This window comes from Odocoileus virginianus, chromosome 22 (assembly GCF_023699985.2).
Source record: "Odocoileus virginianus isolate 20LAN1187 ecotype Illinois chromosome 22, Ovbor_1.2, whole genome shotgun sequence".
NCBI lineage: Eukaryota > Metazoa > Chordata > Mammalia > Artiodactyla > Cervidae > Odocoileus > Odocoileus virginianus.
Genome location: NC_069695.1, coordinates 2,672,594 through 2,694,137, shown reverse-complemented (window position 1 = coordinate 2,694,137; position 21,544 = coordinate 2,672,594). Strand labels below are relative to the sequence as shown.

General features: G+C 44.7%; 1 protein-coding gene across 2 annotated transcripts in view; it reads right to left on the bottom strand.

Annotated features, from left to right (window-relative positions):
• The window catches only part of ALPK2 (alpha kinase 2), a 132,912-nt gene extending 115,563 nt beyond the window's left edge, over positions 1-17,349 (bottom strand). The window contains exons 1-2 of one of the 2 annotated variants that reach the window (XM_070452453.1): positions 16,720-17,349; positions 1,547-1,674 (exon numbers count right to left, since the gene is read on the bottom strand). In XM_070452453.1, coding sequence (XP_070308554.1) covers positions 1,547-1,655 — 109 coding nt within the window. In that variant the 5' untranslated portion in view covers positions 1,656-1,674; positions 16,720-17,349. The remainder of the gene's footprint in view (positions 1-1,546; positions 1,675-16,719) is intronic. The other variant, XM_020912818.2, reaches the window with a different exon arrangement.
• Between the last annotated feature and the right edge of the window lie 4,195 nt (positions 17,350-21,544).

Here is a 21,544-nt window from a genome sequence, read left to right as displayed (position 1 = left end):
CGTGTTCCCCTTGGGGTCAGTTTTACCCGATTTCTTCTTAGGAAGCATTTAATTGCTCCTCTTGGGTATGTTCCTGAATTTGCGGAAGCCATGACAGCAGGTATGCATAAGCTGAGCCTGGAGGACTCATTCTGATCTCTCGGGCTCCAGTGTTTCATTTCAGGAGTAATCAGGGCTGACTGAGTCCCCCGGCTTCCTACTGGCTGACCAGTTTTTTCCCTTCGTGTGGTACAGAGCTGCATAATCGGCCCCAGAGGAGACTTGTGCAGGGAAGTGGTATCTTGTACCTTGTGGGTGGTTCTCTTTTCTCCCTCTACTTGCTGGAAACCTAACCTGAAAATCCTACCCGTGTTTTTTAAGCCTACCTGCAAGTCGCTTATTGAGAGCCACCTGCAGAACATTTCACAAGTATCTGGCTTATGTGTGTGGGGACCGGTATCTTCCAAACCCTGGGCTTCCTAGGGAGACAGGGGCTACTCTGAAGGCTCAACAGTGAGCCCAAGCCCGTCTCTCTATCTGGATGGCTGTGGACAAACACCGGGCAAGAGGGGGTGCTGTCCTCTCGGCTTGGGGACTCGGGTGCACAGTCCTACACCCAAAGATCCAGAACGGAAGGTGAGATTTTATTGCAACTTCTGCTAAGGAAGCGGAGCCGTTTTAGAGACTGACTCTTCTCTCTGGACTTAGAAAAAGGGATAAAGGAGTGAAGAGTTTTCTTTCATCCTCTAGACAAGACTACCAGTGCCTCCATATTTTCAAGGGTAGACATAATCCGAGAAAGAGAAGAAAACAACTCACAAGGTACCAAGTACTGCTTCCCTGCCCAGCAACTTTCCTCCTGTTTTCTTTTAATACCACATCCCGGGGACTTCCCTGGTGGTCCAGTGGTTAAGACTCCACGCTGCCAGTGCAGAGGGCATGGGTTCAATCCCTGGTCGGGTAACTAAGATCCCACATGCCGTGTGGTGGAGCCCAGAGATAAATAAAGAAGTAATAAATCCCCTTTCCCAGGGTGAAAGCGTGGACCAGCTCTGGGTTATTTATTCTCCAGGCAGGGGGATTTCCAACTCCCTGATCTCACTCTCCCTCCACGGGGCGTATTTGTCTTAGTTTTAACCTTTTCACTGCTGACTGGCAGAGCTGAAAAAGGCAAAGAGTGGGGAGATGAATTTAGCCAGGCTGGGGACATCAGTAAAAGGTGATGAAGAAGAGTTAGGTACATTGTCTGAAGTGAAGTTATTCACGCCTTTCCCATGTACCACAGGAAATTAAAAGGGGATTATCTGAAGAAGAAAAAAAAAAAAAAAGAACAAGTGTGGAAGTTGCCTAAACAAGAATCACAATAAGACATGCAGAAGGATCCCCAAAACATGTGCAGAAAGGTACTCGAAGAGATCTTCTAGGAAAAGAAGTCATAGAGGATTTAATTGCTCGATCAGTTACTCAGAACTAAACTTCCCAGGTGATGTTTTAACAGTGCCCTTGTGAGCCAAAGAAACCTGGTCTGCACGGAGATTTCAGAGAGTGAAGAGCTAGAGATGCTTACCCGATATTATGCAACGAAGCACGGCGTCGGACTTCTCAGGAACTTTCTGGGAAAGCAACGTAGATAAAAAACAAAGCGCGCGCCTCTGGGGCCCTCCTGAGTCTGCCATCCTTTCATGCCACGTGAGCCTGAAAAATAACAATCCCCAACGTCACCATCCATTCTGGGACATCTCCGACGTTTCTCGGGAATTCCAGAAGACCCACCACCTCGTGAGTGGGCCTCAGGGAGAGAAGAAATGAGGTCCCTTGACCTGCAGAAGGCGGGGTGTTGCGGTCATGCTGGTAGGCAGGTTGGGCGTCCTTGGGTGGGGTTTCTCACTGGCCACTGGTGATGTTAGAGCCGGAAACATTGTTATGGGGGAGGGGGAGGGCCTGGGCATTAGCAGCATTCCGGGCTTCGACCCCCTAGATGCCAGGTGCACCCCTCCCCCAGGTGGTCACAGTTGAGATCTGCAGATGTTGCCAATGCCCCAGGGAGGGCAGAAGTGGTTTCAACCTCGCTTCCTGGGGGATGACAGGGCGGTCACAGCCCAGACGGAGGGAAAACTGAGCCTACAGCCAGTGCCACCTCTTTCGAAGTCGTTTCCTACTGGACTCAGAATGTATGTGCCTCTGGGCCTTCCCTGGTGGTCCAGTGGCTAAGACCCCACGCTCCCAATGCAGGGGGTCCCAGGTTCAGTCCCCACTTGGGGAATTAGATCCCACAAGCTGCAACTAAGAGTTCACATGCCCAACTAAAGATCCCACATGCTGAAATGAAGAGCCGGTGCAGACAAATAAATACATGTTTTCAGAAAATGAACTCAAAAAAATGACAATTAAAAAAAAAGTGTTCATGCAACTTCGCTTCCCAAAAGAGGAGTTGACTCAATACAAAGGAATCACCAGGTGGGACATATTTCTTCCAGGAGAAACCAGGAAACTACCGTTCCTTCCGAGCACCAGGCAGGTGCCCCAGGGAGGGCAGTGAGTGGGTTGGCACTTCTGAGCAAGCAAGGATTAATCAGTACAAGACGGCATTCAACAAGTCGGCTTGGTTAGTCACCAGGAATGTTATTTCACTTAATCTCCTTTAAGTGACCTAAAAGGTTATTAATACCACCTACACCTTACAGATGAGGAATCCGAGACTTGGAGAGGCTGAGCAACGTGTTCAAGATCACACAGTTACAGCTGTCATTCCCCTGGGGCCCCCATCACAGCCACACGGGCTGACATCTTCAGTGTGAGAGATGGCCTTGGAGCTGTGCAGGGCACGTTTCCAGGCAGCCGTAAGTGCACCCATCTACGCCCAGGGAACCCGCCCCGCTCTGTCCTCTGGGTACAGTGCTGGCATCATGCTGCCAAATCTATCCTGCACGGAGGACCCCATGTTTGGAAATCACATTTCACTCTACTCAAACAGTAGACATTTAGAGACAGAGTCTCCCACATAAATATATTTTGTGTATTTATCTCTGGTGTGATAAATTTTCCAAAGATGAGAACTGTGAAACTTACATATTTTAGATCTCCAGCTAGTATATTGATTTGGACATGGCATATAATTAGGGTCATCCAAGAAAAGCAGTGGACTAGGAGTCAGAAGTTTTAGTTCTAACCTTTCCGTTTGTCACTTCTGAGTGGCAACATAGCATAGGTGGGTTAGAGTTATAGAGCCAGATACCTTGAGTTCAAATTCTGACTCCACATCTTCCTAACTCAATAAGCATGTCATGACTACCTCAGTTTCCTCATCTGTAAAATGGACGCATAATTGTTGTATATACTTCAGAGGTTGTTGTGAAGATTAAATGAGTTATTGCCTATAAAGCACTTAATCCTCTAAGAATTAGAATAATGTATGTAAATAGCCTAAGGAAGAATCTGTTATATAATTGGTTTTCAAGACTTTAATCAGTAGACTTTAAGTAAAGACTTCACTCATCTCATCAATTTCCTTTCCTGCTGTGCTTCTGCTAAGTCACTTCAGTCGAGTCCGACTCTGTGTGACCCCATCCCTGGGGTTCTCCAGGCAAGAACACTGGCATGGGTTGCCACTGCCTTCTCCAATGCATGAAAGTGAAAAGTGAAAGTGAAGTTGCTCAGTCGTGTCCAACTCTTCGCGACCGCATGGACTGCAGCCTACCAGGCTCCTCCATCCATGGGATTTTCCAGGCAAGAGTACTGGAGTGGGGTGCCATTGCCTTCTCCATTTTCTGCTGTGGGTTACCACAATGATTTTTTTAAGTGATATACCAATTAAGGTCTAAAGGTTTCTCCTGGTATAATATTCACCTGTAATAGTAATTTACAAGACTATTCCCATTCCCAGGGGGGCACTGCTGTGGATGGAGAGGGAAGAAAGGACAAAATCAGACCTTTAAGAGTTGAAGTTCTCAAGGCAAGAATACTGGAATGGATAACTCTCCCCTTTTCCAAGGGAATCTTCCCGAGCCCAGGCTTGAGCCTGGGTCTCCTGCATTGCAGGCAGATTCTTTACCGTCTGAGCCACAGGGAAGCGCAGGAAGAGTTGGGGTGACGTCAAAGACCTATGTGCCACCCATGATTTCTAAACCAGGCGACGGCTCCCTGACGGCAAAGTCCCACAGCTTACAACACTTGACAAACACGCTATTTGACTCACATAATTGGTTCAGTCACCATGTGTCCCAGCCATGGGGCACTGACTGCTCAGGGAAGGACAGTTAAGTCAGCCCGTGGGTCAGGTTTCCTCGCTTCTCTGGAGGTGAGAACCCTTGAAGACAGATTTATCATTCTCTGCTAGAGATGGACAACTAATGAATTACTGAAATTAGCAGGGTGTGGTTCACGGACACCCTTGGAGCGATCAGATGGCAACTGGGATGAATACAAGATTTGATGTTTCTGTTATTTTAGCTGTGTTTTCCAGAGAAAGTTGCTTTCTTTTTTAAAATTTTTGCTTACCTTTAATTAGACAGTCTAAATGAAAACACTTGTATTCTGTAAAATATACAAAAAAAAAAAATGGTTTCCCACATACTCTATCCTCCATCTCAGAAGTTTCCCAAGGGGAAGCACTTGTTTTCCTTTCAGGCATTTTTCTATCCATTTACATGTATAGTCATCTAAACACTACACACACACAAATACATATATAATCTTAATGTATGTACATCATTAAATTGTACATATTTGCCATGCAGTTAGCTTACCTTACTTATCAAGTTTCAGCAGTCTTACAAGGTCAGTTCAATCCACTACAGATTGCATCTTTTTTTTTTTAATGCTTGATGATATCACTATCACATAAAATAGCAATACCATGCTTTGTCTGTCTGTTCTTGTGTTAATGATGTGTAGCTTGGCTGGAGTTTTTCAGACTTACAAATGTGTCTCAAAAAACATCCTGGTACATGCTTCCTTGGGCTTCCCCAGTGGTTCACCAGTAAAGAATCTGCCTGCAAGGCAGGAGACTCAGATTTGATCCCTGGGTCAGGAAGGTCCCCTGGAGGAGGAAATGTTACCCCACTCCAGTATTCTTGTCTGGGAAATCCCATGGACAGAGGAGCCTGGTAGGCTAGAGTCCGCGGGGTCACAAAAAGTCAGACACAGCTGAGCGACTAAGCAATAGTGACATGCCTCCTTGGGATGTAAGTGGTTCTCTAGACTAAATACAAGAAGTGGAGTTGCTGGATAAGAATATTCACATATTCCATTTTGACAGATAGGCCAGGAAAGGCAGCACCCTTAACAGGAGAAGGATGTGCTGATAAAGGGCCCAGGTTTCTGGGCTCAAATCTTAGCTCTGCCACATACGAGCTTAACTTCTCTTTTTCTCAGTTCTTTCTTCTGTAAAACAATGAGAATAGCAGTAGCTATCTAATTTAGTTATTAGGAAAACTGAGTAGGTACAAGCTCCTCTGAATTGCATACCAAAGGCTAAGTATGAAGTGCTACCAAGAGCTTTGGGTTCAACATCAGCGAAATCATAAACGTCGTCCTCTCACATTGCTGGAGGACAGGTAGGAGGTAGTAGGAGGATTCTTTGAATGTTTAAAGCCCTTGACTGATGCTTAGCTTTATTTTGGCTAGTCTGCCCCCACACAGGCAGCTGGTGGCGTGGCTGCTGTCAGCAGGAAGGCTGCTGTCAACCGAAGGGGTCGGGGAAGCGCTCTGAGCCTGCACGCAGAGAATGGGCACCCGGTTCTTCTGGGGCGGGCAGGAAAGGCAGCTGTCAGAGCTTTCTCCCTGGGATAGGAGGCGTCAGTCCCGATGACCCAGCCTAATCCAACAGCAGTTGGGTTCCTGAACCTGCCGTCGGCGGTAACTCCTGATTTGGCTGTCACACGCACCGTCACTCGATACCCAGTCCCACGTTAGGGAAAAGCACCCTTCCCAAAGATGGGTTCTGAGAACTTCCCCGGTGGCCCAGCGGCTGAGGCTCTGTGCTCCCAATTGCAAGGGGCCCGGGGTCAATCCCTGGTCAGGGAACTAGATCCCAGATGTCGCAACTAAGAAGAGTTCACACACCACAATGGAAACAGCTTGTGTGCTGTGATGAAGACCGAAGATCCCCTGTGCTCCACCTATGACCCGGCACAGCCAGACGAAAGAAAGAACTACCTTAAAGCAGCCCACAAAGATGGGCTCTAGAAATTAGGGGTGGGGAAGGGGGAGGCCAGCTAGGCAGGGGGAGACAATTATAACATGTTTGGGGTGCCTTCCGGGTGTCTGCCCCCAGGCTGGGCGCTTCATACACAGTCTCATTTAATCCTCACAGTGAGACTACCAGATGGGTTCTTTTTCCTTTCACAGATAATGACTTGGAAGCTTTGCTCTTATTTAGTTGCTAAGTTGTATCCGACTCTTTTCCAGCCCCAGAGGAAAAGGGGCTGAGGCCCGCTGGGGTCCTCTGTCCATGGGATTTCCCAGGCAAGAACACTGGAGTGGGTTGCCACTTCCTTCTTTAAGGAATCGTCTCCACCCAGGGATTGAACCCGTGTCTCCTGTTTGGCAGGCGGATTCTTTACCACTGAGTCACCACCTTTTGGAAGCCCAAAAGAGTTGATGTAACAAACTAACTCCTCACTGACTGCAAGGGGCAGGACTGGGTATGAGTCCAGATTTGTTGGAGCGCAAGTGTTGTGCTCTTTCTTGGGTAAGATTTTTCAGATTGTATGTGAGAAGTAGAGGCAATAAATCATAAAAATTAAACCCATGAAAAGATGCTCAACATCACCAGTCATTAGGAAATTACAAATTAAAACCACAATGAGATAGCTTTTCACACCCACTAGAATGGCTATTACAAAGCAGAAAGTCAGATGTGGGCGAGGTTATGGAAAAAACAACCCTCAAACAGGGCTAGTGGGAATATTAAATGGTACAGATGCTTTGGAAAACAACTGGGAAGTTAGTTTCTTAAAAACTTAAAACACAAATTTACCAGAAAACCCAGAAATTCCATTCCTAGGCATCTATATACCCAAGAGAGGTGAAAACATACATCCACACAAAGATTTGCACACAAATATTCTTAGCAAGATTACTCATACTAATCAAAAATTGGAAATAACCTAAATGTCCATGGGAAACAACCTAAACATACAACTAGTGAATTGACAGACAAAATGTGGTATAGCCATATGATGAAATACTCTGGATAATAAAAAGGAACAAACTAGGATACATAGGTACAACACAGATGAACCTCAAAAGAATTCTCATTATACTCAGTGAAAGAAGCCAGAAGCAAGGCATCACACAGTATATGATTCCATTTATACGAAATGTCCAAAGAAAGCTATTGAGACCAAAAGTAGATTAGTGATTGCTGGAGGTGGGGAGTGGGGAGAACACCACTTAACAATAAATGTGCACGAGGAATCTTTTTTAAATTTTTTATTTTATACTGAAATATAGTTGATTAAGTGTGTCGTGATAGTTTCAGGTATACGGTAAAGTGATTCAGTTATAATATGCCTATTCTTTATCAAACTCTTTTCCCATTTAGGTTATTGCAGAATATTGAGCAGAGTTCCCCATGCTATACAGTAGGTCCTTGTTGGTTATCCGTTTTAAATATAGCGGTGTGTACCTGTCCATCTCCAACGCTCTATCTTTAACCCCAGCACTCCCCTTGGTAACCTTAAGTTCATTCCCTAAGTCTGTGAGTCTGTTTCTATTTTGTAAATAGGTCCACTTGTTAATAATAAGTTAATAATAAATAAGTTCATTTTTTTAACATTCCACATATAAGCAACAGCATATGATATTTGTCCTTCTCTGTCTAATTTATTTCACTCAGTATGATGATCTCTAGGTCCATCCACCTTGCTGCAAATGGCACTATTTCATTCTTTTTAATAGCTTCATATTATTGCATATGGGGCTTTCCTGGTGGTCCAGTGTTTAAGATTTCCAGTGCCTTCCAGTGCAAGGGGTACAAGTTTAATCCCCGGTTGGGGAAATAAGATCCCACATGCCTGAGGCAAAAAAAGAAACAGAAGCAATACTGCAACAAACTCAATAAAGACTCTACATCTTCTTCATCCATTCCTCTGTGGTGGACATTTAGGTTACTTTCATGTCTTGGGTATTGCAAATAGTGCTGCAATGAAGACGGGTGCATGTATCCTTTCAGACGATGTTTTTCTCTGGATATATGCCCAGGAGTGGGATTGCAGGATCATATGGTAGCTCTGTCTTTAGTGTTTTAAGGAATCTCCAACTGATCTGCATAAGTAATCTTTGGTAGGTGAGAAAAATGGTTTAAAATTCATCCATAACAATGGTTGTGCAACTTGATAAATTTAACAACATCACTGAATCGAACACTTAGAGTGAATTGTACAATGTGTAAAACATCCCTCAATATAGTTAATTTTTAAAATAGAGATAAGAAGACAAACAAACACCCAATAATATTCATTGTGGCATTGCTTGTGAAAGCAAAAGACTGAAAGTACCCTAAATGTCCATCAATAGTACCTAGTTACAGTATATCTATACAATGGAATTTTTAAAATTTCTAGCAGCAATGAGCATTAAAAAAGAATAAGGCTTCTCTGGAGGGAAGGGGTAAACAATCCTCTTTGCAATGCAAGAGACACCTGTTCGATCCCTGGTCCAAGAAGATCCCATATGCCATGGAGCAACTAAGCGTGGGAACCACAGCACCCGAGCCCATGTCCTACAACTACTGTAGCCGGAGTGCCTGCAACCCACGCTCCACAGCAAGAGCAGTCACCGCAAAGAGAGCCCCAGGGACCGCAACTAGAGGATGCCCGTGTGCAGCAACGAAGACCCAGCACAGCCAAAAATAAAAATAAATGAATACGGAAGTCTTTTTTTTATTTTTAAGAATAGAGCATCTCTGTATGCACTAATATGGAATAATCTCCAAAATACATTGTTGAATAAGATAAAGTATAAAAGAGAGTGTGGTGTATTCTATCACTTGCAAAGTGAGAAAAGGAAGAATAAGTATTATAATATGTTTATTTATACACACAATGATTTTAGAAATTACAAGGAACTGGTAATCTGGTTGCCCCTGGCGAAGAGGTCTGAGTATCTGGAGAAAGGAAGGGACACGAGCTGCGAACACTGCGGGTCTCTGCACTTCCTTTGGGATGGTTTAAATTTATGTACACATGCTCAGTTGCTATGTCATGTCTGACTCTGCAACGCTTTAGCCTGACAGGCTCCTCTGTCCATGGGATTTCCCAGGCAAGAATACTGGACTGGACTGCCATTTCCTCCTCCAGGGGATCTTCTCAACCCAGGGATTAAACACGCATCTCCTGCATTACAGGCAGATTCTTTACCACTGAGCCCTCGGGAAAGCCCATTTAAAATGTATATACGTTACCTAATAAACAAACATCATGGCTTCCCTGGAGTCTCAGAGGGTAAAGAATCTGCCTGCAATGTGGGAGACCCAGGTCCGATCCCCGGGTCGGGAAGATCCCTGGAAAATGGAATGGCAACCCACTCCAGTATTCTTGCCTGGAAATTCCCATGGACAGAGGAGCCTGGCGGGCTATAGTCCATATGGTTGCAAAAAGTCGGAGACGACTGAGCTACTAACACACACACAATAAACAAATATAACTTAGCTGTTAAATATTAACAGTGAGCACCTCCAGCTGTCCAGCAGGGTGCCTGGCACACAGATCATGAACACACTGGGCTGAGGCTGCTGTTTGCTCTCTCTGGGTTTGTTCCAAACTTTTTTTTTAGATGGACTTTGTCTTCCCACTCCCCTCTCCTTAAAAATCTGTGGCAGTTCGAAATCCTTTAAGGCAGGGTTTAAAAAAACAAAACAACAACAACAACAACAAAAAAAACCAGCTCAAAGTTAGTGAGACCTGTAACGAAGTTGAAAAACTCCTTTGATTTTATAATTGAAAAGCACCCCTGAAACACAGTCGGGTCAAACAACTTTTTCAAGGTCATGCAGCTTCTTAGTGGGCAGAGTCCAGGTTGCTAGATTCTAAATCCCACCGTATTATGTTGAAAGGATACATCCCTCTGCCTTTCTTATCTTTGTCGTCCTCCCTCAGGGTAAAGGGAAAAGGGCAAAGATCTCGATGCCACAAATACACAGGGTGGGCTTCCCACGTGGCTGCTGCTGCTAAGTCACTTCAGTCGTGTCCGACTCTGTGCAAACCCCTAGACAGCAGCCCGCCAGGCTCCACTGTCCCTGGGATTCTCCAGGCTAGAATACTGGAGTGGGTTGCCATTTCCTTCTCCTCCCAGGTGGCGCTAGAGGTAAAGAACCTGCCTGCCAATGCAGGAGACGTAAGAGATGAGGATCAATCCCTGGGTCGGGAAGACCCCCTGGAGGAGGGCATGGCAACCCACTCCAGTATTCTTGCCTGGAGAATCCCATGGACAGAGGAGCCTGGTGGGCTACGGTCCATGGGGTCGCAAAGAGTCAGACACGATTGAGACAACTTAGCACATAAATACACATCACGGTGCTGTAAAATGACAAACTTCAGTGAATTAGCTGGTTAAAATCATGTGGTCTGAAGTTGGATGAGGTGAACTGCTGTGTCCGATCTAGGCGTGTGTCGTCACGGTCATTGCTGAGAACACCTGGTGAAGAAAGCCCCTCTCCGCTTGGGCCTCCACACTCTCCCAGGCTCCCTGAGTCCTTGAGCTCACCTTCCCTGCAACAAAAACCCCAGAGCAACCCCCAGGGTCATCCCTCTTTGGAGTCATCAGTCTCTTTGGAGATTGCTTATTATAGATGGACTGGCGCTGACATCCCGTGGAATCTGAGGCAGCAGCCAGTGTCGGGAGGACCTGGGAGATGTCCATTTCTCTTCCGTCCCACACCCTGCCCTGTAATGGGCAAGAATAACACTGCCTCTGGGGTAATGAGCTGAGCCTGCATTAATTATGCTGAACAAACCACCTCTCAGTGAGCCAGAGCGGAGAAAACCATTATGTGTGGAGACTGTCAATATTAGCTCAGCCACCTCCTACCATCCTCCTCAACATAGCCAGTTAGAGGGGCTTAGGAGAAAACTTTTTATTTTTGCCTCTACTTGTTTTCTGAAGAACTTTTAAAATCATTCTTTATCTGATTGTTTTTTTTCCCAGTAAAGTGTGCCTTAGAGAGAAGGAGCTTCATGCCCAGCAGTTCATTCCATTCAAGAACAGAACGATTTTGTAGAAGGGCTTCCCAGGTGTCTCCGTGGTAAAGAATCCACCTGCCAAGCAGGAGATGCAGGTCAGGAAGGTCCCCTGGAGAAGGAAATGATAACCCACTCCAGTGTTCCCGCCTGTGCAATCTCATGGACAGAGAAGCCTGGCAGACTCCAGTCCATGGGGTCACAAGCAGTCGGACACAACTAAGTGAGCACGTCCTAAATCTTTGAAGCATGAATTGCTGCCTAAGGGCACTCCACTCCAGTACTCTTGCCTGGAAAATCCCATGGACAGAGGAGCTTGGTGGACTGCAGTCCATGGGGCCGCTAAGAGTCGGACACGACTGAGCGACTTCACTTTACTTTTCACTTTCATGCATTGAAGAAGGAAATGGCAACCCACTCCAGTGTTCTTGCCTGGAGAATCCCAGGCACGGGGGAGCCTAGTGGGCTGCCGTCTATGGGGTCGCACAGAGTCGGACACGACTGCAGCGACTTAGCAGCAGCAGCAGCCAAACTTAAGCTTAAGGGAGGAGATGGTATGACTTTAGAAGCCTTTCTCCAAAATGTCCAAAATCTCCCCACGTGGCCACTTGCTTTCTCACTGACTTCATTGCCTCTCCCATCACTCAGACCTGCTGGGGGGTGAGCTAGACTGCACCCTCCCTGCTCTGCAGGATGTGATGGGTCTAAACTGACCAAGTACTCTCGCTGGGTGACTGGTTCACTACAGTCTAAGCCAATCAGCACATGGCCTTCTGCAGAAAGTTCTATGGTTATCCAATCAGTGGAAAGCTGAAGTCTTTTGCCCTGTCCTCTAACCAGGAAAAATAAAGCATGCAGACCCCAAGGGAGGCTGATACCAGATGAGACTGAGAAAGCCAGCCTGAGGTTGAAACCAAAGCACACAAAACAGCAGAGTCTCCAGAAGTGCAGAGACCAGAGCTGGTGTCCCAACCACACTTCTTGGACTTTATTGTTGCAGGAGCAAGAAGAGCTGATTTTTTAATTCCACTGTCTTGATTGTTGTTTTTTACTTTTGATGTTCTAGAAAGTACACAGATGCATCCGTACTTCCCCCTCCCTGGCGATGGTGTTTGAAATCCCTACCATTAGCCCTCATTCTCGAGATCTATGTGGACATACCTTAACCAGATTATAGGCAGAAGGGTTATAGACAATTAAGGATTTAAGATTAGATGGCTTAATCAAAGAGTGCTTGTCTAAGAAAGTTCTAGGAACAACTAACCAAACCAACCTAATGAACTTCTGATTTCCATCGGCATCCTGCCTCTTTCTGCCATTCATGCTTTGTTTGGGGGTTTTTGTTGCTGTTTCCTTTACAGAATGAGACCACCTTCCATCTCTGTATATGCAAATCCCACCAGTTTCAAACTCCACCATAAGTGCTGATTTGTCCTTGAAACCACCCCGCTAGCCTCAGCTGGAAAAAACAGCCCACTCCTAAGTGATGGACCCCTAACCTAAGCGGCAAAAAGCAGCCCCTCCCAAATAACAGACTGCTCACATCGGTGCGTCCTCCCCACACTCACTTTCGCCAGCAGACACGCTGCCCAGCAGGCTGTTTACCTGCAGGGTTTATTTTTTGTGTTTTCCACAGCTGTTGCTTATTGTGGCTTAGCCGTCTGCATCTGAGAAGTAGGCAGGGTTAGTGTTTGAAAAGAACCAGGGCAGGAGTTACAGGCCAAAGAAATGGCTAAAGTGGTTCTCAAAGTGCTGGTCCCTGGACCACACTGTCAGTCTCACCTGGGAACTTATCAGAAATGCAAATACTTTGGACCTTCAGAATCAGAAACTCTGGGGGTGGGACCAGGAAAATTGTGTCTTTACAAGCTCTCTAGATTCTGCTGCATTTTGAAGTTTGGGAACCACGGGACTAGAGGAGGCTCTTAAACTGGCTGAGGAGTGAACGACCCTGGTTTTCTAAGAGCAGGACTGAAGACCAAGTGAGTCAAGGTGAGCTGGGCGGCCCCGGGTCTGCTGGTAGCAGCCACAGAGGAAATGGCCCTGGGGGCTATGTGCTCTGTGCTCAGCAGTGGACGGTCCAGAACTGATGCTCTCCAACCCGTGTCCGTCTCTTTGCCCTGCTTGTCCAAAGTCTCCTGGAGGGTGGTCAGGTGGGCGTACATGGGTGGAAACCTCAATGAAGGCTCCAAACACTTTTTAATGCTCTTTTCTGTCATACAGTTGGACATTTGTCCTTTCATTTTTGCCTCCTAAGATGACATGATCACATTCTTCCAAGTTTCTTTATGTTTCTGAATTTGGGGCAGAATTAAGTGTAAGTTAACAGGGTTCCTTACAAACCTGTTGGTAACTCAAGCAAAGAATTTATCCAGAAACCCTGAGATGCCTGGACACAAGCTGTGGGCTATCTCAGTCAAGACCACAAGGGCTATGTATAAAATAGCTAACCACCCTTTTCCCTTTCTTCTTGGCTCTACTTGGTCTTGGTCTCTGGTATTGCCACACAGACCGGGTCAGGTAGAGCCAAGAAGAAAGCTCTTTCCCAATAATTTTTGGAGGTCTTGTGAGATTGAACAAGACCAATAAAAAAAAAAAAAAGAAAAAAAAAAAATAGCTAACCATTGAGAATCTGCTGTGTCGCACAGGGAACTCTCCTTGATGCTTTCTGCTGACCTACATGGGAAGGAAATCCAAAACACAGGAAATATGTGTATATGTATAGCCAATTCACTTTGCTGTTAACAGAAATTAACACAACACTGTAAAACAACTATAACAAAAACTTAAAAAAAAAGACCAGGGAAAAATAATAGACATGGGTACAGCGCTTCGGAGCTCTCCCATGAAAACCGCTTGTGATCTTGTCTGCTCCATCCCTCTGGGCCTGTCTTGTCCTCACTCCAAAATAAAGAAGCACCCTGTTCACTAGGAACCTTCATCACAGACCTTGAAATCCCAGGCATGGCTCCTCAGATCGCCCCCACCCCCCACCAGCTACCATCTCCACTGAGTCCCACAATGCAGGTTCATTTCTGGGCATCCTCACCCTGAATCCCAATCCGATCACTCTACAGTACCCACGTCTAGTCCCAAAAGGGAAGCGATGCCAGACTCAGCTATGATCTTTGAGGGAAGATGTCGTTTGTGCCAGAGTTTCCATACTAATCACAGACATCATCTGTATACACAGATTTACCTTTACCTTCCACGTCTATGGATTCATAAAAACTTCCATTTAAATATGGCACAAATATGTATTAAACAGCACCATCAGATGATGCTGATGAATCTCAACTTTGCTTTCTAGATAGCACATACCCTATCAAACATTTTCAGGCAAAAAATAGTTTTTCTTACTTTTTTTTTTCATTTATTTTTATTAGTTGGAGGCTAATTACTTTACAACATTGCAGTGGTTTTTGTCATACATTGAAACGAATTAGCCAGGGACTTACATGTATTCCCCATCCCGGTCCCCCCTCCCACCTCCCTCTCCACCTGATCCCTCTGGGTCTTCCCAGTGAGTTTTTCTTATTATTGCAGATGCATTCTAAAATATAATCTTTTTTCTTTTGTTCTTGAATGTTTTCAAGTATAGGATTTTCTTCAAAATATCTAAATGTCTATGTTGTTTTCGTTTAATCATTGCCCTGGTGTCAAACATGTGCCATTTCTATTACTTGGATAGCTTATGTTAGGAAAGCATTCTGAAATTTTAGCAAAGAGAGAGCTGTTGTTCAGTCCCTCGGCAGTTTCGGACTCTCTGCGACCCCATGGACTGCAGCATGCCAGGCTTCCCTGTCCTTCACTATGTCTCAGAGGTTTATTTGTTTGTTTTTAACAGTATGAAACAAAAAGAGAGACAGAAGTTTGTTAATTAACCAAGGGTAGGAACTAGTCTTTGTGGAGAAATTACGATTTGACAGACACTTTAGGTATATTTGCTAGTGTGATTCCCCCCATCAGTCCTGTTAAAATGGATGCTGTTATTGCCATTTACAGGTGAGAACACTGGAGTTCAGAGCAGCTGGAAACTGTGCTAAAGTCGGAATCTGGTTCCAAACCCTGCCTCCTGAGCCTAGACTTGATTCCTCAGCCCCACTCTGCTTCCTGCACCTCTGTCCGGATTAGGACACTCAATGGCATCCTCCTACCACAGGCTGATAGCTACATTTAAGTGTGTGGGGGGTGATGGAAAGTAAATTAAATTGGGAGGGGGTGTCTTTTCAAAATGATGAAAATTAGGAATTCCACCCTACCTAAAATTTTCATAATTGTGACTGCATGTTTTGCAAAAAAACTTCAAAGGACAATGGAGTTTGGGAAATGAAATCCATTTAAATTTGTTTTAAATCTGGATTTCCAAGATCTGATCATGCTTCTCGACCATCAGTGCCTTTTGATACAGGATTTGTCCCTCCGCCCATTCAGAAGGCAGGCTCACAACACCCGGGGTTTCGGTTCAGAAGCCCAGCAGCATAGGAGCCAGCTCGATCTCCCCTTGACTGGTATTGCCGGTAGAAAACGCTTCTGACCATTCCTGCTTTGCTCGTCATTGGAAAATGAGGGCTACCTTCACCTGAGGAGAAGGCTGTGGAAGGGAATTAGATCAGCAGCAGCTCTAAATGCCGCTCTTATCTATTTTTAAATGACTGCCAGATGTCTGTTAACTGACACCCTTCATCAGTGCTTTGAGTTCGGATGTGTTTGTCAAAATGTGACCATGCAGCTGTTTCATCGATCTTTCTGGGATTGACTTTTTGCCTTCAGTTTTCAAAAACATCCTAGTTAGAAACTCAAGTACAGTGTCATGCCTACAGTTAACAATACTGGTTTCTTTTTCTTCCATGTTGGTTTTGTTTGCTTTATTTTTTTTTTAAACAATGCTGTTTTGTACAATTAAACACATATTAAGAGGGTGGATCTCAAATGCTCTTACACCAGTTTTTAAAAAAGGAAAGAAAACCTGTTTCAAAGACACAGTGACTGTTTGCACCGGCCATTTTGAAATGCCTGATAGCTATGCAGCAGATTTCATTCCTGTCATCAGACAAGGCACCGCTGTGTCCCTTCTCAAAGTTATTCCCACAAAAGGAGTAACTTTTGACTGAAACACTCAAATATGTCAGGCAGAAGTACCGACGGGGCTGCATCACCTGGGTCGCTACCTCAGATTTTCATGGTATCTTTCTTTGCAAAGCCTTCACAAATCATTCTTTTCATTCATCCTTAATGTTTATTTTTTTCTAATTATTGAAATAGCCATGAGGTGAAAGAATCTTTTAAAATGGTTGTCAAGCCAAAATGGTCATTGAAAAAATAATAATAGATTTGCAAAAGTGTCAGAATGGACCGAAATGGAAAAAAAAAAAAGAGCATTTGGCCACTTGAAAACCCTGCAATGTACCCAAGCATGCTCTGTAGACCCTACTCATTTTATCTGGTTCCAGTTCCTAAAGAAACAAGGGGCTTAGTTCCCTTTTGCAGAAACTGTAAACAATGGCATATGTAAAGCACAGCCATTCCTTAGGTTAAAAACCAGAGCCTAGATACTTACTTTTCAATACTTTTTGTCCAGGAGGCGTGTCAGGAGGGCCAGCTCGGCTGCGGGTCCCCAGACTGTGTGCCAGGCATTGAGTGGGTGTCCCTGTTCCCGGGACGGGGGACACGGTGGAGTGACAGGGTTCGGGGTCTTTTCCCAAGTTTTCAAAGCACAGCTGGGTCTGCTTCCAATAAAGCTCCTGTCTTCCTAAGAGGGAAAATTCTGCGCCCGGGGACGCTCTGGAAGAAGAGCATGTTTTTTTTCCCCTGCCCCTGCATGAACTAGGTCATTGCTGAAGCTGGAGAATATTTTTTAGCATCACAGTGATGAAACTTGAGGGCTGCTTCTGCAGAAGGTGTGACCCTTGTTGACGCTGCCCGGGAGGCCCTGGCAGAGGGGCCTGGTGAAACGCAGCCCCAGGGCGAGCTGATGAAACACAGACGAGCTGTGCCTGATGGCTCAGGGACAGCCGCGCTTGGCAGAGCCCGTGCCAGACCTCAGGTTCAGGTGCTCGTCTCGGAAAAGCAGGATCTCGCTGCCTGACAAGGTGGTTAAGGCCACAGGAGCACCGGCAGTTGTCCCACCAAGGCTATCAGGCACTTGAAACACACATAGGAAACCCAAAGTGGGGGCAGGGGCAGGAGGAGGGCAGGCGAAAAATAAGAGCCGTATGTTATTTATTTAGAACTGGCATCACCATCACTCTCTGAAGTTCTCTGAGAAAAGCAGAAGCCACAGGAAGGCAGGCTCCACCCTGCTCCCCCAGTGGTCCCCTCCTTGCCCCCAAACACCCCTTTCTCTCATACACGCAAACACACACACTCACACAGGCACACTCATGCACCTTCTCTCTCTGCCTACGTTGATTGCCAGAGTAAGAAGAAAAGAGAGGAAGACCAGAGAGATCCAGAGAATTGCCATGAGCCCTGGTTTGTTCGTTTGTTTTTTCAAATTGTCAAGAATCGTTCTTGCTGTCAAGATCTTGTAACGTGGGTTTTGTACTGTGGGCATTTCTCTTCTTGAATTTTGCCCAGTTCCAAGAAAGAACATAGAAAAATCCAGAAGTATCGCTGTGTAACCACTTTGCCTCTTTGCAAAAGTATTTTAATGCACCGTACCTGGAAACTGACAGCTTAGACGGAAACCTCTTATGAGACTCACAGCTAAAATTAGCAGCTTCAAGTGGGTGACTTTGAAAGGGACACAACTGCAAATATACACTCCCTACTGAGCATTATAATCCTCAAAAGCAAATTGTTTAACACAGCAGTGTGTGCATAGCTATACTTGGATGGAATGTAACTTCTCACAAGATGAAAAAGCATCACCTAAGTTATTAGGTATCAAGGGTACTGTTGATGTGTTTTGTTTATTTCACTTGTATCTTCATTTGAGAAGAAAGATACTGAAAGCTCAGAGACTTTAAAATAATGACTATCTCTTGGGGAACACGTTTCCACAAACTGCAACAGAATGTAGAAATCACCAAGTATTTGTGAATGTGGTTATCCACTGGTTTTATTTAAAGCCTGATCCTCTTCGCAGCAGAAGGTCATTTTCAGATAAGAGGAAATAACGTTAAGGTGACAGTGAAGAGAGAAAGAGGTTGTGACGATAAAAAAGTAAATGTTATCACACACAGCAGGGCAGGATAAACCCAAGAGAGCAGATAAATGTGATCTTGAAAGAAGAGTTGCCTGGGAATTCTTAAATGGAAAAGTTGACACTCGTTATGAAATTTAATTTTGGTCTTCACAAACAATTTGAAAGACAAGCTCCCTCAACTCCTATCATCCACCTCCTAGCAAAACAAATTTAAGGAGCAAAGAATTTAAATATATATATGGGGCTTCCCTGGTGGTTCAGATGGAAAAGAATCTCCCTGCAACTCAGATGACTCGGGTTCGATCCCTGGGTCAGGAAGATGCCCTGGCGAAGGGGATGGCAATCCACTCTAGTATTCTTGCCTGGATACACACACACACACACACACACACACACACACACACACACACACACGTTATGGATTAGCCATCTCATTAGCTTGCAGCCATAGCATTTCTGATGTTGGTATTAAACTCAGGCCAGGTCACTGTTGTGAATTTTTTATGATTATCCAAAGGAGAAGGATAGAAGGAGGGAAGTTGAAGAGAAAAAAAGGAAGGCATATATTTGTGTCTCTCGCATACCATCAGAAATACGTGACTTTGTGATTATAAATAAAGACCTAAAAATGTTTGGCATCATATCAAGTGAAGTAGTATGGAATAGAAGAAATGGTTAAGTGAACTCTATCTAAAGCTGCAGGAGAAGGAAAAACTCTTCACATGAGAGACTTTTCATCTAAGGAGTAGAGCTGCAAGTGTATTGTTTATCAGATACTGTTTAACTGCTTCTCCGAAAGGCTTTTGAGGCTGTTTTAGTTTCTTGGCGTGTGGAATGAATGGGTGCCGTGTGATGCACGGGCCGCTTTGGGCCTCTGGGGAAGGGGATCTAGTCAGTTTCCAACATGTCTGAGCATTTCAAGCGAATCCAGAGGGTCCTTTAGCTGCTCTCTGATGCCATAACTTGGGCTTGGATTGGTCTGTGAGGGGTTTATCGCTCACTTTATCCCTCCTGGCACAGGAGGTCTTTGAATGCTCGCGTCTAACGGTCTGAGTGACGGATGCCCTTCCCAGCATAGCACATTCTTGGCTGAGCTTTGGTACCAACCACATGTCAGGTCAGATCAGATTTTCTGCCAGGGTCCTTGGGCCAAGCTGGAACTGAGCAGGTCAGTCCGGCTTGCAGGGAACTGTGTGGGGAAAGTTCCCCCACCACGGAAAGCAGCACTTCATCCCCATCCGGGGTCCAGGTATTCTCAGACCTTCTGCAGTATGTGTGGTTCCTTGTTCCGCGGACGTGACCCGAATCAGGCCTTTGCAACCTTCATTTCATTCCCTGTATATTAAAGGGCTGCTAGTCGCTCAGGTCACCTGGGCTTCCTGGGGTGCTCAGCGGGTAAAGAATCCGCCTGCCAAGGAAGGAGATGCGGGTTCCATCCCTGGGTTGGGAAGATCCCCTGGAGGAGGAAATGGCAACCCTCTCCAGTATTCTTGTCTGGAAAATTCCTTGGACGGGGAAGCCTGGCGGTCTACAGTCTCGCAGTTGCAAAAGAGTCGGACACAGCTGAGCACATGGAGTCACTTAAGTAGGTCAGCTCCACAGGATTCCTTTCCCTCAAGTGCAGAAGCGAGGGAACTAGTGATGTTCACAGCGCACCTTACAGACGCATTTAATCCAAACTTCCCTGCAGTTCAGTGGTTAAGACTCCGTGCTTCCAGTGCACAGAGCACAGGTTTGATCCCTGGTCGGGCAACAAGGAGCCCACATGCCATGGGATGTGGTCAAAAATAATAAATAAATAAATAAAAATAGCATAAAATGATAGCGATGTATAAGACAAGGGGAAACTGTTACTGTATTAGGAGTTGAAGATTAACATGTACACACTACCATATATAAAACAATCAACAAGGACCTACTTGATAGCACAGGGAACTCTACTCAATATTCTATGATGATCTAAATGGGAAAAGAAGCTGAAAACGAATAGATATATGTATATGTGTACCTGAAACTAACAAAGCGTTGTGAATCACCTATGCGCACACTCACTCAGTGGTGCCCGACTCTTTGTGACCCCCTGGACTATAATCCACGAGGCTCCTCTGTCCATGGGATTTCCCAAGCAGGAATACTGGAGTGGGTTGCCATTTCCTTCTCGAGTAAATCAACTATACTCCAATATAAAATTAAAAAAAAAAAATTTTTAAAGAAGTGTTTAATACATCTTGTTCCTAAAGTACCTATTACAGCTACCTAAAACCACAAGTATCAAAACCAGGTTAAAATTCAATTTCACTCTGTATGACAGTCTAAGTACCTGAAAAAAAAAAAAAAAACACAACCCAACCTCTGTGATAAGATTCTAGCTCAGTTATTCCTATGCTTCAGTTTCACTTTAAAACAGCCACCAAAAAAAGTATTACAACTGTCAGAACAGGAGTAAATACCAATTTTCACAAATTTATAGATTGAGCCCTAGGCCCAATTTCACAAAAACTAAGTCAAATAAAGTACTTGATTGGTGTATGGAAATTTAAAATTTTAAAAATATTTGTGTATGGTATGTATATTGAGTATTTTATAAAAGTTTCATTTTAAGGCTTTCCCTCTGATTGTAAGAGTAATACCCATTACTAAAGACTTCTAATATTTTTATTTTAAAAATTTTAAATCTCCCACAACCCAAAGATAACCACCATTTTGGTGTATCTCCTTCTGCTCTTTTATTTTCCCTTTGCGCATTTTTTATGCTTTCTTTTCTCTTGTTTGTCGGGTTTTTTTAATTAACATGGGCCTCTCAAAGAATTCTTTAGCCTACATACTGTTCCGTCAGATGACTGTGTTATACTACCTTATGTGGCCGGTGTTCTAATCCTAGATATTTAGGTTGCTTATACATTTTTGCTTTTATAAACCATGGTGTGATACACATTATTGTAAATAAATCTTTGGGCACATCACTCTAGTCTAAGGGTAGGATGTTAAAAGTGGCACTGACGGGTCAAAAGTTACAAATATTTTAAGGTTTGTCTCCACCAGCATGAGTAAGCCCACCCATCTTACTTTGAGAGTAGTAACTCTTGGCCCTGAACGCTATCACTGACAACGTTTCTGCCAATCTTAGAAGCAGAATTTCTTCGATTGCCAATGAGGTTAAGTAGTGTTTTACAAGTTCTTTGGACCTTCTTTCATGAGTTAAATTTTCAATTTCCGGGGTCAACTTTGCTCGTTG